Source organism: Alosa alosa, chromosome 9, assembly GCF_017589495.1.
Source record: "Alosa alosa isolate M-15738 ecotype Scorff River chromosome 9, AALO_Geno_1.1, whole genome shotgun sequence".
In the NCBI taxonomy this organism is placed as follows: domain Eukaryota; kingdom Metazoa; phylum Chordata; class Actinopteri; order Clupeiformes; family Clupeidae; genus Alosa; species Alosa alosa.
Window position 1 is genome coordinate 19,849,789 of NC_063197.1, and position 15,155 is coordinate 19,864,943.

Genomic DNA, 15,155 nt, shown 5'->3' on the forward strand with positions numbered 1-15,155 from the left:
AAGTCTAACCCAAAATAGTTATAGGATGGAAAAGAAGAGACTTAACAGTATAGATTAAGTTGGTGTTTTGATTGATTACCCTTATGTGTAAACGTTATAGTCAACTGCACGCAATAGCACGCACTGCCATAGTAGAGTTGCTTATTATACCGGTAATAACATTAGCCTACCATTAATAATAGTCTGGGGCATGTTGTGACATGCTCAGAACAACACACCCATAACTTTACTGATCCAAGTTACTAGGGTCCTTTGTAGGAAAACTGTGAGCTGGCTATTCACAAAGCCTAAATGACTTCCAATACATTTCTACAGTAGTGTGTCTAGTGTAACATATTTAGAGGCTTTTTGAGTGAACAAATATGACTTCAAGCTGTTGATACGGAGCTAGATAATTAACGTTAGCCAGCCAGCTAGCTAGCCACCTTTAAACTGTCGTCCAGTTATCACCACGCACCTGTCAATCCCCAGCGTTTTAAATCATTTTCATCCAGATCTGACAGGACTTTCTCTGGAATCTTAGACGCTCTTCGAACAAAAGTGGACATGGTTTGTCCAGTTCATGTAAACAACACTTCAGTGAAAGTTGAGTCACAAATCAATACAGGGAAGCGCGCCACTTTGACGTAGATATCACAACTTCCTTGAAGAGGCGGGAGTTTGGGTTCAAGTTATGTTACTATTGGACGGTAGGCGCCTATTGCACTGAGCGTCATAGCCTTAAGACCACAGCAGCAGAAAAAAAAATCAATGTGACATAGGCCTTGTAATCTCCGCTCTAACTTCGGATAGGCTAGGTTTTACTACCGTAAATGTAGACAAATAAGATGACGGGGACATGCAGTCATTATATTACTATTGCTTAGTTCATAACAGAGCCATTTTTGTTTTGGCTCTGTTGAAATCCCCAAGGAGTGAACGACCAAGGAATTCACATAGACAGTAAAAGAAAGGGAATTCATGACACAGATTAGGCTACATACCTGTCAACACTCCCGTTTTCCCCGGGTTCTACCGTATTTCAAGGTCATCTCCCAGCACCCTCCCGTTTTGTTATTTCTCCCGGGAAAACTCCCGTAATTTGCATGGCCATCAAACTTAATTTTAAAATCATTGATCCATTCATTTTTTCTATTAGTCTGACATCTCCCAGGTTGCCAGATTGTGTATGAAATACACCCTACACATACATGATCACTTAGTTTCAATTCAACCGTTTTGTCATAGGCTAAAACCAGGCAACCCAAAACCCAAATATAGCGGGTGCCGACTGCGCAGATTGAGTCTCGTCTTAAGCAAGCGGGCTAGTTGAATGGCCTACTCCAGCTGTTGTGAAATTGTTGGGAATTTAATTGATTAACACATCACATAAACTGTTATTGAGTGTTGTTGATACACTGAACTTGTGCCCTCTGAACCAAATCTGACAGCAAGCAGCTTTGGAGTTTTGGAAGTAGGACTAGGCTGCAGGCAGGCAGCTGGTGGATACATAACAGGCATGTGTAGGTAGCACAGCAAGGTCTCCCGTCCCTGAAGGACATAAAACCTCAACGATGTGAGTGATCAGTGTTGAAACACGTGACTCACTAACAGAAACGTCAATTCAATTTCAATTTATTGTGCTTATATAGTGTTGTCCAAAACAATTACACATGTATCATGGGTCAAACAGTTTTTACAGAATGTAGGCAATCAGAGAAAAAATGTTAAAGAGGGAGAGAAAGAAAAGTGAAGAAAGATAGAAGGAAGGCCATGGGTAACAGGGGCTTTCTCCTGTAAAAAAAACTCCTAGAATTCAAGAGATACATATAGGAAGAAACCTCGGGTAACAGATCCAGAATTGGAGATACGACTCAAGGGCCTGGACCCATCTGCCTAGGGTCAATACTGACAGTAAGGTCTGTAAACAATGACAAATGCATGACAGTCAGGTGTGGAGAATAGGACATGGTGTTTAAAGCACCTGAGGTGAAAGTTACAAAAGGTGGGATGATTACGTATCCGGTATGATAAAGCATAATCATGATTTAGTGAGAGAAAGTGCAATAGTCCGGCGTCGGAATTGTCCAAGAAAGTTGTGAGGGGGCAGGTGGTGGGTCAGCAGACAGGCCAGAATCCGGGCAGAGTTGTCATAGGCAGGTGATGGGGCTGTACGGGCCAGGAATCCGGGTAAGGGGACAGTAATACAGCAGTCAAGGATGGGACTTCAGGTGGGATGGGTAAGAGGAGGGCCAGGCACACGGATGGTTGATGACTGGTGATGATATAGGCTACCTCACAAGTGAGGTACAGTAAGGGAGAAGAAAGAAATGTTGAATGGGTTAGTATTACTTGAAATCAATGTGGTTAATGTCAAGAAGTGATCAGTGGTGCTATATATTGTTACAGTAAATCATAGTGGGAATGGGCAAGAGAGTGAGAGTTGAGAGAAAGAGGGTAGGGGAGAGAGGAGAGGGGGGGGGTTGTACGGCGTGGCACATGAGAAGTCCATGACAGCACTATGCTATAGCAGCATAACTTGGCATAACTAAGGCATGGTGAGGGGTAGTCGACACCAGCGCAGGTATGGTCAGTGACCACCATCTCACGCGCAACTGGGGTGCCAGTCACACGAGGACTCAGCAGGGTGGTCCATTCCAAGTTCCACACCGCACCATACGGGAGGCAGTAAAGAGGTATGTTTTAAGTCTAGACTAAAAAATAGGGAGGGTGTCTGCTAATTGAATTGAGGAGGGTAGGTTATTCTGAGGAGGGGTGGGCGATAGCTAAAAGCTCTGCCACCTACTGTCGTTTTTGAGATTCTTGGAATTACAAGAAGGCCAGTATTCTGTGATCGTAGCGGTCTGGGCGGGTTATATGAGACTAGGACATCTTTAATATATTCTGGTGCCTGGCCATTAATGGCTTTGTACGTTAGAAGTAATACTTTAAAGTCAATGCGCAGTGGTGGAATGTAACGGCTAATACCGTTCGCATGTACTTAAGTACATTTTCCACGTATTTATACTTTACTTAAGTAGAATTTATAGTGCATACTTTTGACTTTTACTTCGTTACATCTTACAGCAATTATCTGTACTTTTACTCCGCTACATTTCTACCTACCTCTAACACCATTTTTTTCTCCGTTTGTTTAACCAGTGGGCGGGGTTGCTACCAAAGATTCTGGAGCGCTACGTGCCCAGCTTCTATCTTTAAAACTTAAGCTTAGACCAGGCAAATCGTGAGCTTGTAGCCATCTGCATTCATTCACCAGACCCATGGCTACACTGAACATGCAACTGTGTTCTGTGCCTTTCTCTGTATGTTATCTGCAGCGTTAGGGCCTCCTCTCCGATGAGATTGCTATCCGCGGATCAGCTAAGTTACAGGTTATTACATTACATTACATTACATTTGGCTGACGCTTTTTTAACCAAAGCGACTAACAACATGGTAAACAGTAAAATGGTAAAAGGTTATGCCCATGCTTTTTTCATCATCGCCTGATCATTTCCATGGCACAAATGAATGATAGACTATTAATGAACCATCAATGGGGTAAAAACGCAATATTTTCCAGATTAGGCAATATTTCTAAAATGTGTGATCAAATAAAGATGCATAGCCTGCAATTGGGGGTAATGTGAGCTTATTCGTCTGTTTTCACGCAAGGCCTCATGCAAGTGAAACTGAACCTAATCATAAAGACACTTTTCTCATCAACTTTTCTGTTCAATCAGCAGAATTGGCATTACGATCCAATCTCGACGCGCCCCTTTGTCTACCCCTGCTAAACTTCAGGCTCCTCGTGTTTTGCTGAATGATATTTTACTTAGCAGATCACCCTAGATATCCAGAATTACAGTCTCTAGAATTGTAGTTCAGAATGTAAACTAGGGCCACAGATGGTAAGCACAATTGCATTTGAGCTTAAAACTATCTAGTCGAGTAGGCCTATAACCTAAAAACTATAAAATGCCACAGCCCATACTGATTTTTCCTTTAGAATATAGATATTAAGATAATAAATCATTATGCAAAATACTTTTACTTTTAATACTTAAAGTACATTTAAAAGCAGGTACTTTTTACTTTTACTTAAGTAGGGTTGTCATTGTGGTACTTTTACTTTTACTAAAGTAAATATTTCTCTGTGTATTTGTACTTTTACTTAAGTACTGAGTTTCAGTACTTCCTCCATCACTGTCAATGCGACATTTAACAGGCAGCCAATGTAGAGATGCCAGGATAGGGGAAATATGTTCATATTTTTTTAGTTCTAGTGAGTGTGCGAGCAGCTACAATTTGTATTAGCTGTAAGCTCTTAGACAGGTGTTATTGCAGCCAGCATACAGAGCGCTGCAATAATCAATCCTTGAGGTTACAAAAAGCATGGATTAATTTTTCAGCTGGCCTGGTAAGGATAAGGACTTCCTTATCTTTGAAATGTTCCTTAAGTGATAGAATGAAATTTTGGTAATCTGTTTTATGTGATTACTTAAGGATAGTCGAAGATCAGTAAATGTAGCCTGTGATGAGGATAGGATATGATAGGATCCCTCATCTTTTTAGGACCTACAACCATGACTTCTGTTTTGTCGGAGTTCAAAAGCAGGAAATTATTTGTCATCCATGTCTTTATATCTCTATACATGTGTCAAGTTTGGCTAACGGAGTTAATTGGCCAGGGTTTTAATGGAAAGGTATAGTTGTGTATCGCCTGCATAAGAATGAAATTTAATGCCATGTTTCCTAATTTCAGAGCCTAGGGAAGCATATAGAGAAAAAATAACAGGGGCCCTTTGTACTGAGCCTTGAGGCACCCCATATTTTACCATAGTCTGATAGACGGTTTTATTGTGGACTTGTACAAATTGTCTGCGGTTAGAAAGGTATGATCTAAAACCAAGCGAAAGTGCTAAGTCTTTATTGCCTATCAAATGTTCAAGCCTGTGAAGTAGTATGTCATGGTCTATGGTGTCGGTTGTAGCACTGAGCAGGGCTCTGAACCGGGTTCAAGGAACGAAAAACGAAAACCGAAAACTAACGGAATTTTTACCGGAATTTTACGAGGAGCCGGAAACGGAAACGAAAAACAAATGGTCTTCAACTGTTCCGAACAGAAACGTTATTCTGAAATCCACAAACCGGTTAATAACGGTTTTTTTCGCTTCTCTATATAACAGCTTAATAATTTGATTTCTGCAGTTTGAAATAAAAAATCTAATAAATGGACCTTTGGTCCAAATGGGTATATTTTGTCTTGCTGTTGTAGTGTAACCTATCCGCCTGCCACTTCGATCTTAGGCCAGCTTCGTGAAGCGTAGGCCAGTGTTTCTCAAAGTGTGGTCCGCGAGCTGTTGTAAAAAATAATATAGATATAAGTTTGCAATATTGAACCAACTTGTATGTAAATCCAAAGTTCTGCAATACTGCCTATGTAAGCTATGCCAATTTAAATCATATGAATCCTCTGACACAATAAGCAAGGTGCAAAGACAATAAGCAAGGTGGGTTCAGTGAGTAGGCCTATTGTGTCTATTAGCTATGTGGTCCGTGAGGTTTTTTCTAATGGTTAAGTGGTCCTTGGTCTGTAAAAGTTTGAGAAACACTGGCGTAGGCTACTGAAACTGATTTGGAAATTGTTTGTAGCCTATGCGTAATAGCCTATTTTGCCTGTCCATGCCTTGTCGCTTTAAAGTCGGATTTGAAATGTTTTAGCGCCAATTATAGCCTATTCTATGTAGCCTAGAAGAGTTAAACAGGAAATTTGAGATAGGCCTTGTCAGCAACAGACAGGTTCGTTTATAAACAGGGTTGGAATTATAGCGCAAGCCTTTGAAGATCTCCATATGGATAAAACTCCAAAAGGCTACAACCAGGTAAGGAGTTTAGCACGATCCAGAAATATTTTTGATAAGAAATTATTTATAGGCATAGGTTAGGCCTACAGTAAGTCTGTAGGCTATGGGATGGATAGCCCATCTGAATGTTTTGGATGCCGCCTGTGATTTATTATTTTTGGCCATAGCTACGGTATATAGGCTAAATCAAGGGGAAATAATGAGTAGCCTACGCCTATTCTAAGGTAAAGTCCACAAAAATAGACTTGATAGGCCCGCCAAACACTGCCGAACTTTAAGAACGAACGATATTTTATGTTCGAACCGTTCAGGACCGATATGTTGGTGGCGAACGCATGCAAGAACGAAAACGCTAAACATAGGCCTATCTGAACCGTTCGGAACGGAACGTTTGAAAAATAATTTCGTTTTCAAGCCCTGGCACTGAGGTCCAGTAGGACTAAAATTGATATATGTCCATTATCGGCAGCAATGAGGAGGTCATTAAAAACTTTAACTAAGGCTGATTCAGTACTGTGGTGAGCTCTGAAACCAGACTGATATAATTCTTCGATTTTATTCATAAGTAAGAAGGCACTAATTTGTTTGGACACTATTTTTTCTAGTATTTTCGACAGAAAAGGGAGATTAGATATAGGCCTATAGTTGGCCCGGCTATTAGGGTCAAGGGTAGGAAAAACGTATTAAATATGCAAACACACATCCGGTATAAACACTGACCTCCTCCTCACCCCCCAAAAAGAAAAAAAAATCTCCTGTTTTTGGAAAGCTAAATGTTGACAGTGGATTAGCAGTGGATGAAATGACATGGCTGGATAAACATGTCATATAGACCTACATTGTTCAGCAGACCCACAGTCAGATTTATTATCAGCATGCATGGTAAGTAGGCCTACAGTCTTCAACAAGATCAATACATGAGAAAATATGTGACAAAAGTGAGAAAATATGACATAGAGTGGGTTGGAGTGTAGTTCTTTTTAAAGGAGAATTCCGGTGTGATATTGACCTAAAGTGTATTGAAACATTGGTAGACTTCCGAGGGCGAGTCGAGCAACGACTGGAATCCATGCATTTCCACTGAATTATTTTTGGAATCTGATCCCTTATCATACCTGTTCATTCTTACTCATTGCTCGACTTATCGTGACTAAATTCAAGATGGCTGCAAATGCTAAACTTCGTGAAGATACTGTCTGTATAAATCGTCTTGTAAGTAAACTACCAGTTCTTTTTCAAAGTTCTCAATGTCTCGTTTTAAATGTCCGGGCCCTCGGAAGTCTACCAATGAAGTGCGGAGATACATTGAGCCTCGTAAATGGGTGTAAAACAGTGATTTATTTGCATGGCTAGCCCGATGCCGAAGCACCACTATTGAAAAAGCTGTTGGTAGCATCGGCTAACTAGCGCCAGATTTTGGAGTGCAGGGGACAAGCCGAGATGGGCTATGAGACATACCTTCACACTCGGTATCATGTTTCAATACACTTTAGGTCAATATCACACCGGAATTTTCCTTTAAGCTCCTTCAGTCGAGTAGGCCTGGGCCTACACACTGATAACTCAGCTGAAATAAACAGAATACAGACATCTACATGAACATAGTTTTTCTTGAGCAAAGAAGTTGACTAACTCTCAGCTATTGGGTATTGTTAATATAAGGTTTTTTTTCATGGCAAAATATCCCATGCTTCTCTGTTAACTCCATAACCTACCAAAGTCCTGTCATCATTTAACCACATCAGTGTTGACCCTTGGGAATAAGTTTCTGGTAGCAGTATCTCCATGGAAATACACAACCACAAAACTAAAAAGCGGAAGCCTGGCATAACAGAAGATGAGGGGAGTGAAGCAAATGTGTTTTGCTGAAGTGAGAAAGGAAGCCACCACTGAGATGAAATCTGGTTGGTTTGTCACAGGGAGTCTGTTAACAAATCAAGTCACAGCTACAAAGTGCACACAAGCACGTAGGCTACTGTACAGCCTACACATACATAGCCAACATAGCAACCATCAAATAATCTCTGAACATGGATGAGTTAGGTAAGTATACAATATCTTCTCCTGCTGCTTTATGTGTTTCAAGTACTTTTACTTTCCATGCCTGATAGTAGAGACACTCCTGAGATGTTTAAGGGCAAACTTTCAATGATGATCAACTTTGTTCCTGATGGGATGTTTCTGTTGTGAATGTGAAATGAGTGGGGCTTTTGGTGTCTCTTACCACAAAAGTTCACTCTGACGGGAATGGCTGCCTGGGTTTCTTTTTTTTTCAGAACACATGGTGATTTCTGTTTTCCACATGGTGGTTTCGGATATTTACCTTTTACAAACATCTTATGCAAAAGACTAAACATCTCTTTTAATTTTATTTTATTCTATTTAGTAACACTGATCATGTTCTTTGAATGACCATTGTGTTTAGAGAGGTAGGCCTGAAAAAATTATGGGTTGGCAAGTGGGTTTGATCCAAACATTCATTCATTAATTTACGAATGTGCATGTGTTAGCTCCACAGCACACATAATATGTTCCTTTTTTAGACTGTTGGATCATGAACAACAAGAGTGTCAATATGTTTTTTTTTCTGGTTTAATGCCCAGGTAGTGTTCATAGTGATCTGTGTTATTCTGTGTCTCAGTTGGAATAAAAGTGTAAATTGTTAGATGTAATCCAGTGTAAAACTGCAGTGGAACATCTCAGGTCTTTCATCAACTCAGTTCAAATGAATAGGTCTGTTTGGTGCAGTTTTATGAGAAAGGGGAGGCCCCATTGGCATGTAAGGTTTACGCCATTCGATAAAAGGCTGTATGCCAAGACGCTGTATTATTATTTTTTTTTTTTTACATTTTCTTTTACAAGTAAAGAGATGGGGAGTTTACTACTTCTTAACTATTCTTAAGTGCTCTTCATGTAATTTTTCAGGAAAGATGATTGAGTCACCAGCCTTTGGTGGTTCAACTTATTATTCAAATGCAGTCAGCATTCTGATGGGGAACGTTGGGTGAATTTCAGAGTAAACTTGTTTGTCACCCAATTTGCTCTTTCACTTCCGTCAGTGTAATATATGACTCACTTCCTCAGGAAATAAGTTAGCTCATGGCTGTCTTCACCTTGCAAACCCCATTTGACAAAGTAGTAGGCTATATCTGCCCCTTTATTTGAAAGTGAATTTATAAATACATGTAATGTGTAAAGTCATGTTTAGGTGTACTAAATGTCTACTAAATGTCTAATAGAGATGAGAGACACTAGTATCACTACTGCAAATGCAGTTTCACATATCAGCGAATATAATTTGTTGGTGTTTCGCTACTATTCAAATGCAATAACAAAATTGTATGTAACTACTACAGAGGAAAGTAACTGTTAAGCATTTGAGCTCTTCACTACAAATTAATTTTCTAAAACATGGATATTGGATAGTATCTCTCTTCTTACCATTTAAGGCTTTGACCAGGTGCCTGTCCAGTGCTGGGGCTCCACTTACGGATGAACTTGCTATATCAATTTGATATCCAGGAAAAGCATATTAATAAACTGGAGCTCTGGACAGGTTGCTGGAGCTCAGAGGCCTATTAGTCTATAGTGCCCAAATGTATTTTATTGTGTATGTATTTTTTTCAGATTTACTCCTTGAAGAATTGGCTCAGACCTCTGACAAAAGTACAATTGCCCCTGGAGCAGTTGTTAAGACGACAGTGGTGTCTACGAACACAGAAACAAGGAACAGTGGATATGGGGTAGGAGCTTTAAGGACACCTGTATGCGTACAGTTTTGTCTTTTGGTTTAAGATCATTTTACAGATCACCCCAGTCACAGATCTGAACGGAGGTCTTTTTAACCGTTTGTAACAGATTCCAACACCAGCTCACACAAGAACAGGACAGCCCTCTGCCAGCAATGTTTACAGGTACATAACAATGTTATTTTTTTCATGATATCTTGCTACGTAGTATGACACCTTGAGTTCAGGCAGGTAGATGACGCTTTGCTGCTATTGCTTGGTTCTCTACCAATTTGATGCAGTCTATCGGTTTCTGTTAAATTGGATAAGTGTGTGCACTGCCTTTCTTCCTTCATTCCTTCCTTCCTTCCTTCCTTCCTTCCTTCCTTCTACCTCCTACTCTTTCTAACACCTCCTTCGACTACACTTTGACTATTCTTATAGCCTATACTTTGACACTCATTCTCTGGTGCTCTTGTGGTGTAAAGTTATTTTTTTGTGATTTACTTTTTATTGAAAGTTTCACAACATAAACAAAACTACACTAACACACAAGCATCAGTACATCCGTCACCACAGTAAAAGGAAAAATCAAAACTAAAGAGAACAGTTGTACACCCCTTAATGAGTAAAATAAAAGACAAAATAGAAGATGGGCCCATAAATTAAAAATGAAAACAAATAAACAACATTTTTTACAAACACATGCGATATTAATCTCTAAGGAGCTCGTTCAATTCTACCACTACGTATCCCCAGGCCGACACAGTTTGGGGCTTCGCCCGGTTAAATCTGGCTGTTGAGTATTCCAAATTAGCCATATATTGCGCATTCAACAATCAGTGTTTCAGTAGGCCTACATTTATTTCTATAAATATATATTATTAATAATATATTGTAAAGTTATATGTATTGTTCCCTAAAGTCTCCTTTGCAATGTGGCTCCTCATTTTGTAAGTCACTTCTGCCAAATGAATAAATGTAAAGGTAGATCAAATAGAGGAATGCAGCAGTGTCAAAAATGGGATGAATTATTCCTCCTCCCTGTTTTAATCAGTAAACCATCAGCTCAAGGGGCCAGTGAACCAATGAGTCCAGCTACAGCCACCCGAGAGCTGGACTCCATCATGAAAGAGCTGCTGGGACTGGATCTGGAGGTAAGATCTGCAGCTCACACTCCCTTGTCTCCATTTCCTATTAATTTGTGCCACTCAACGATGTTCTACAACCTGTCAACAGGGGGCAGCATATTCCTCCTCAATGGATATTTATGTATGTGTGAGATGCAGGTAAACAATTCATGGATGTTACTAGATAACAGGAGCAGAGTGCTGCTGCTGCTAACTCTGATGTGAAATTTAAGACATTGTTTTCACATTCCATGAGGAAAAGTTGACTTAGAGAAACCAAATGTACATAATCTAAATGTTGGCTTATAAGTATTGTCTTGACATGTTATTTCCTGATAGGTCCCAGAAACAGGGTCTCCATCAGCCCCACCACCTCTCGCTCAGAAAGAGAGACGGAGTGTGAAAGATAAGACAGAGAGGAGTGTGGAAGTATCGGTCGACACGTCAAAGTCACCTGAGACATGCACAGACGTAGCCAAGCCAAAGAAGACTGATGCCATTGATGATCTTCTGGGGGGCCTCAGCTCCGACATGGAGAAGATGGGGGTTCGCACCACTGCCAAGGGCCACTGTGCTTCCTGTGGCAAGTGCATTGTTGGAAAGGTAAAGACTGTGGGCCCTAATTTATAGTATAGCTTGGGGGGCTTTTTGCCTTTTTTCAGTAAGAGAGACGAGGGTGAGACCGGGAATGGGTCACAGGTTAGGTTAGGATCTAACTCCAGGATGCTGCCACTTGAGCCATAGCATTGCTTTCCCCTGAAGACTTGCCCAAGTTCTCTGTCAGTCTCTGATTTTCCTCTCCCTTGTTTGTCCACATGTAGATGATTACGGCTCTGGGGCAGGTGTGGCATCCTGAGCACTTTGTGTGCTTCGAGTGTAAACAGGAGCTGGGCACAACAGGTTTCTTTGAGAGAGATGGCAAACCCTACTGCGAGAAAGACTACCAGGACATCTACTCACCCAAATGTGCCTACTGCAAAGGCGCCATTGTGCATGTAAAGTTGAATCCTGAAAATGCTGTTCAACAATATATATACTATAAGTATATGTATACTTAGAATACTTATACCACTACTACATAGTTTTACAAACCAAGAAAGTACATTTTATGTGGACAGTTAAGAACTGTTCAATGAAATCTCTTATCAAGAGGAGTATCTGTATGATCTGTGAATGGCTTGCCAATATTCTCTAAAACATAAATAGAAGTTGTACAGTAGCTGTAGGTTATTTCAGTGGCCACTATGTATTTGCTGCTCAGCTATTTCAGTATTCATTAAATCTCTATTACCTTAGTGTCAGATATTACCTACACCCAAGTACTGCCACTTTAAATTAGGTTTAGTGGAACTGGTTTATTTTCCAGTCTGATCAGCCAGCAATCGCTGTATTTGCCTTTCTATATTTAATTCAGAACATCCTGACTGCTATGGATCGTACCTGGCACCCAGAACACTTCTTCTGTACCCACTGTGGAGAGGTGTTTGGAACAGATGGTAAACAGCCATATTTAACGTTTACTTACTCAAAAAGGGCATTGTAGAGCTCTAATAGTTGCCTGGAAAACTGTGAAGAGTCTGCTAATCTCCACTGATAGTGAAGTCCTGCTTTTTTTAAATGTAAAGTACTGTATAAACAAAAGTGACATGGAGGAGAGGAATGGAATATATAGAAATTATTAAGATTGTTCACTATGTTAGTATTCATGTTTCTCAAAATTACCGACTAAATCCAAGCAGGTGCATGGATTACACCTTATTTGAAAAAAGGAAATTTAAGCTTCTCTTCTCTAAACCTGTCAGTCATGTAAAAATAACATGCCAGCTATCTTTATTTTGTGGATGACTGATTCGAAGAAGAATCATGAGCTTTTGCGGAAGGTGTCAAAAGTCACCAAAACACTTTCAAAACTGTGGTAAGAGCAGTATAACCAGAGTGCAAGCGTAACTGGCCGACTGTTTTCTGCACAGGGTTCATGGAGAAGGAGGGGAAGCCGTACTGCACCAAAGACTTCTATCAGCTCTTTGCACCCAAGTGCTCTGGCTGCAGCCTTCCGGTGAAGGAGAACTACCTGACAGCCGCCAATGGCGTGTGGCACCCGGACTGCTTTGTCTGTGCCGTAAGTCAAGTGGTCCAAATCATGACAGAATTATTCAAGGGCTCTGTTAAAATGTCCTTCAAAAGGCTGCAGTTTCACATGGTTACGGAATAATGGAAATATTTCAGGCATTTGCAATAACCAATAATGTCATCATTGTTATTATCAAATGTTTGTAAAAATGTTTGTAAAAAAGTTTATTGAAAAAAGGCAGTTTAGAGGCTATACAATTTAGCTGAAGGCAGCTTATTGTTCTGTTACTGGTTTACCTGGTTTACCTTGATATCCTCATAAAGACTTGTGAATACATTCCTTGGGCCATTACACAGTCATGACATAGCTGTATACTGTGACAAGCTCTTAATCCCTCTGTTCATCCATGCCCTTGTTCATACTTTTGCAGGACTGTTTGCAGCCTTTCAATGATGGGTGTTTCCTTGACATGGACGGTCGCCCCTTGTGCTCCCTGGACTTCCACAAGCGGCAGGGGACGCTCTGCGGGAGCTGTGGAGCTCCCATCACCGGCCGCCTCATCGCCGCCATGGGCCACAAATTCCACCCCGAGCACTTTGTCTGCGCCTTCTGCCTCCGGCAGCTCAGTCAGGGTGTGTTCCAGGAGCAGGAGGGCAAGCCGTACTGCAAGGGTTGCCACGGGAAACTGTTCATGACAAAGTGACACAGTGCTGTTTTTATACCCACAGGAAATCAGTTGGGTTTGGTTAAGTTGATGTTTGAGTTTGATGTTGAGCTGAACTTGAGTTTCAACAAACCATCTGGTCTCTTTGTAGATTGACTGTCGAAGTAAAGTTTCATCAATCCTGTAGGCATTGTGTTCTATGGATGGGAGAGGATTTTGATTCTGCAATATTCTCCTTTTAATGATTCTGGCTGGATTTTCTTTTACTTTTTGGATACTATAGCTATAGCTACTCTAAATCAAATTACACCAGATAAACTGCTTGCTGCTAATGTATAGTACAAAAGACACATAGTGCTAAAATCACCAACATGGAAGCATAGTAGCCTAATAATAAATGTAATAAAGGATTGTAAAGTTACACTAGTCATTAATTTCCCCTTTTATTGTTTTTCATTATTGGTTTAGCCTATAACAAACCAACAGAGAGGACTAAAGGACAGCCAGAACACATGACTCTTTTCCCTCAGCTACCACTGCTGCTGGTGCTCTTCGGCTCTTATTATTTCTGCTACCACAATCACTAGGCCTACTACATGTTACGAGCGCAAGAGAAACAAAAAATGCAGAGGTAATAGCATTGATGTCATGACAATTAGATTGCCTTCAGACGTCCTGTGCCTGTCCAGTTTGTCCACTTGGCGTGCGGTGCACTGATCTAAAGAATTTTTTAGATATCAGTGGTGGGGAGTCCCACGGCATTCCGACTGCAGTTCATCATAAGCCTTGCTGTATAGCCCTGACAGCTCTCTCTGGCACTCGGTGACTTGTAATCCACCAGGCCACGGCCACGCCAGGGTCTCTAGTGCCGGGCGAACCACCCCATCAAGATGACAGCAGGAATTAGAGGGCAATTTGCCTCTGCACTTTCAATTATCTAGTCTGCCGGACAAATTTCAGGCTGCCGGAGATGTGGCCAAATGTGCAAACAGCAATCAGGAAACAGCCTGCAGGTGTTTTGATTAAACACATTTAATGAGGCTGAGACATTTAAGTGTGAGCTATTGTTTCCTTGCCATGTTGGAATAAACCGAAAATACTTCCCAAAAGATTGTCGGAACATGTATTTTTTTCCTGATTCCATGGACTGAGGCCAAACACCTGCAAGCTTTTCTGCCTGCTGCTTCCCTGGCTGCAGTGTAAGGAATGGGCAGTAAACCTGTAAAAAAAGTATGCTGAACATCAACAAATATTTTTCGGTTCTGCGCAAGAGCTTACAACTGCAAATGAGCTAATAGCTGGTCGTTGATCAAATGGCCACTCTAAAACCATTTCACAGTGTGCAAAGAATCTGCATTTAATTTTAAGTATGAACACTGCGCCAGGTAAACATGTTTTTAGAGTTAGGATCATGGCATATTAAAAACTGTGATACAAATGATTCTGGACCCACTTTTATGAACAGGTTCAATGGTCCACCCCAACATAATAATTGCTCAACCTTACTTTCCACATCTCATTTACCATTAGAGGTCATTCTCCAACTCCAAATGCCATCGGAGAACAGCTATCACAATTTTATAAACTAGTATTTATGTAATTTACAGGAGTTCGTATGATGATTATTATTATAATGACCGCCCGCTAAGCCGCGGTCATATAGGGATTGTCAAAGTTTTTTTTTTTTTTTTTCTTAGTCATCTACTTCCTGAATTT

At 40.7% G+C, this 15,155-nt stretch overlaps 2 protein-coding genes across 3 annotated transcripts in view; one reads left to right on the forward strand and one right to left on the reverse strand.

Moving 5' to 3' along the window:
* Positions 1 to 7,609, reverse strand: part of chd1l (chromodomain helicase DNA binding protein 1-like) — a 28,708-nt gene extending 21,099 nt beyond the window's left edge. The window contains exon 1 of one of the 2 annotated variants that reach the window (XM_048252659.1): positions 7,562 to 7,609. Coding sequence is in view for 1 of the 2 variants with exons in the window: in XM_048252658.1 (XP_048108615.1) it covers positions 458 to 548 (91 nt within the window). In the remaining variant the exon portion in view is untranslated. Of the gene's footprint in view, positions 1 to 457; positions 632 to 7,561 lie in introns of those variants that run through there. The other variant, XM_048252658.1, reaches the window with a different exon arrangement.
* A 172-nt stretch (positions 7,610 to 7,781) lies between these two features.
* lpxn (leupaxin) lies at positions 7,782 to 14,548 on the forward strand. The gene is made up of 9 exons (XM_048252660.1): positions 7,782 to 7,889; positions 9,474 to 9,589; positions 9,705 to 9,760; positions 10,632 to 10,731; positions 11,044 to 11,307; positions 11,526 to 11,699; positions 12,119 to 12,200; positions 12,675 to 12,823; positions 13,206 to 14,548. Exons 1-9 carry the CDS (start codon positions 7,877 to 7,879, stop codon positions 13,476 to 13,478), a joined length of 1,227 nt encoding a protein of 408 aa, XP_048108617.1. The 5' UTR covers positions 7,782 to 7,876; the 3' UTR covers positions 13,479 to 14,548.
* The last annotated feature ends 607 nt before the right edge of the window (positions 14,549 to 15,155 follow it).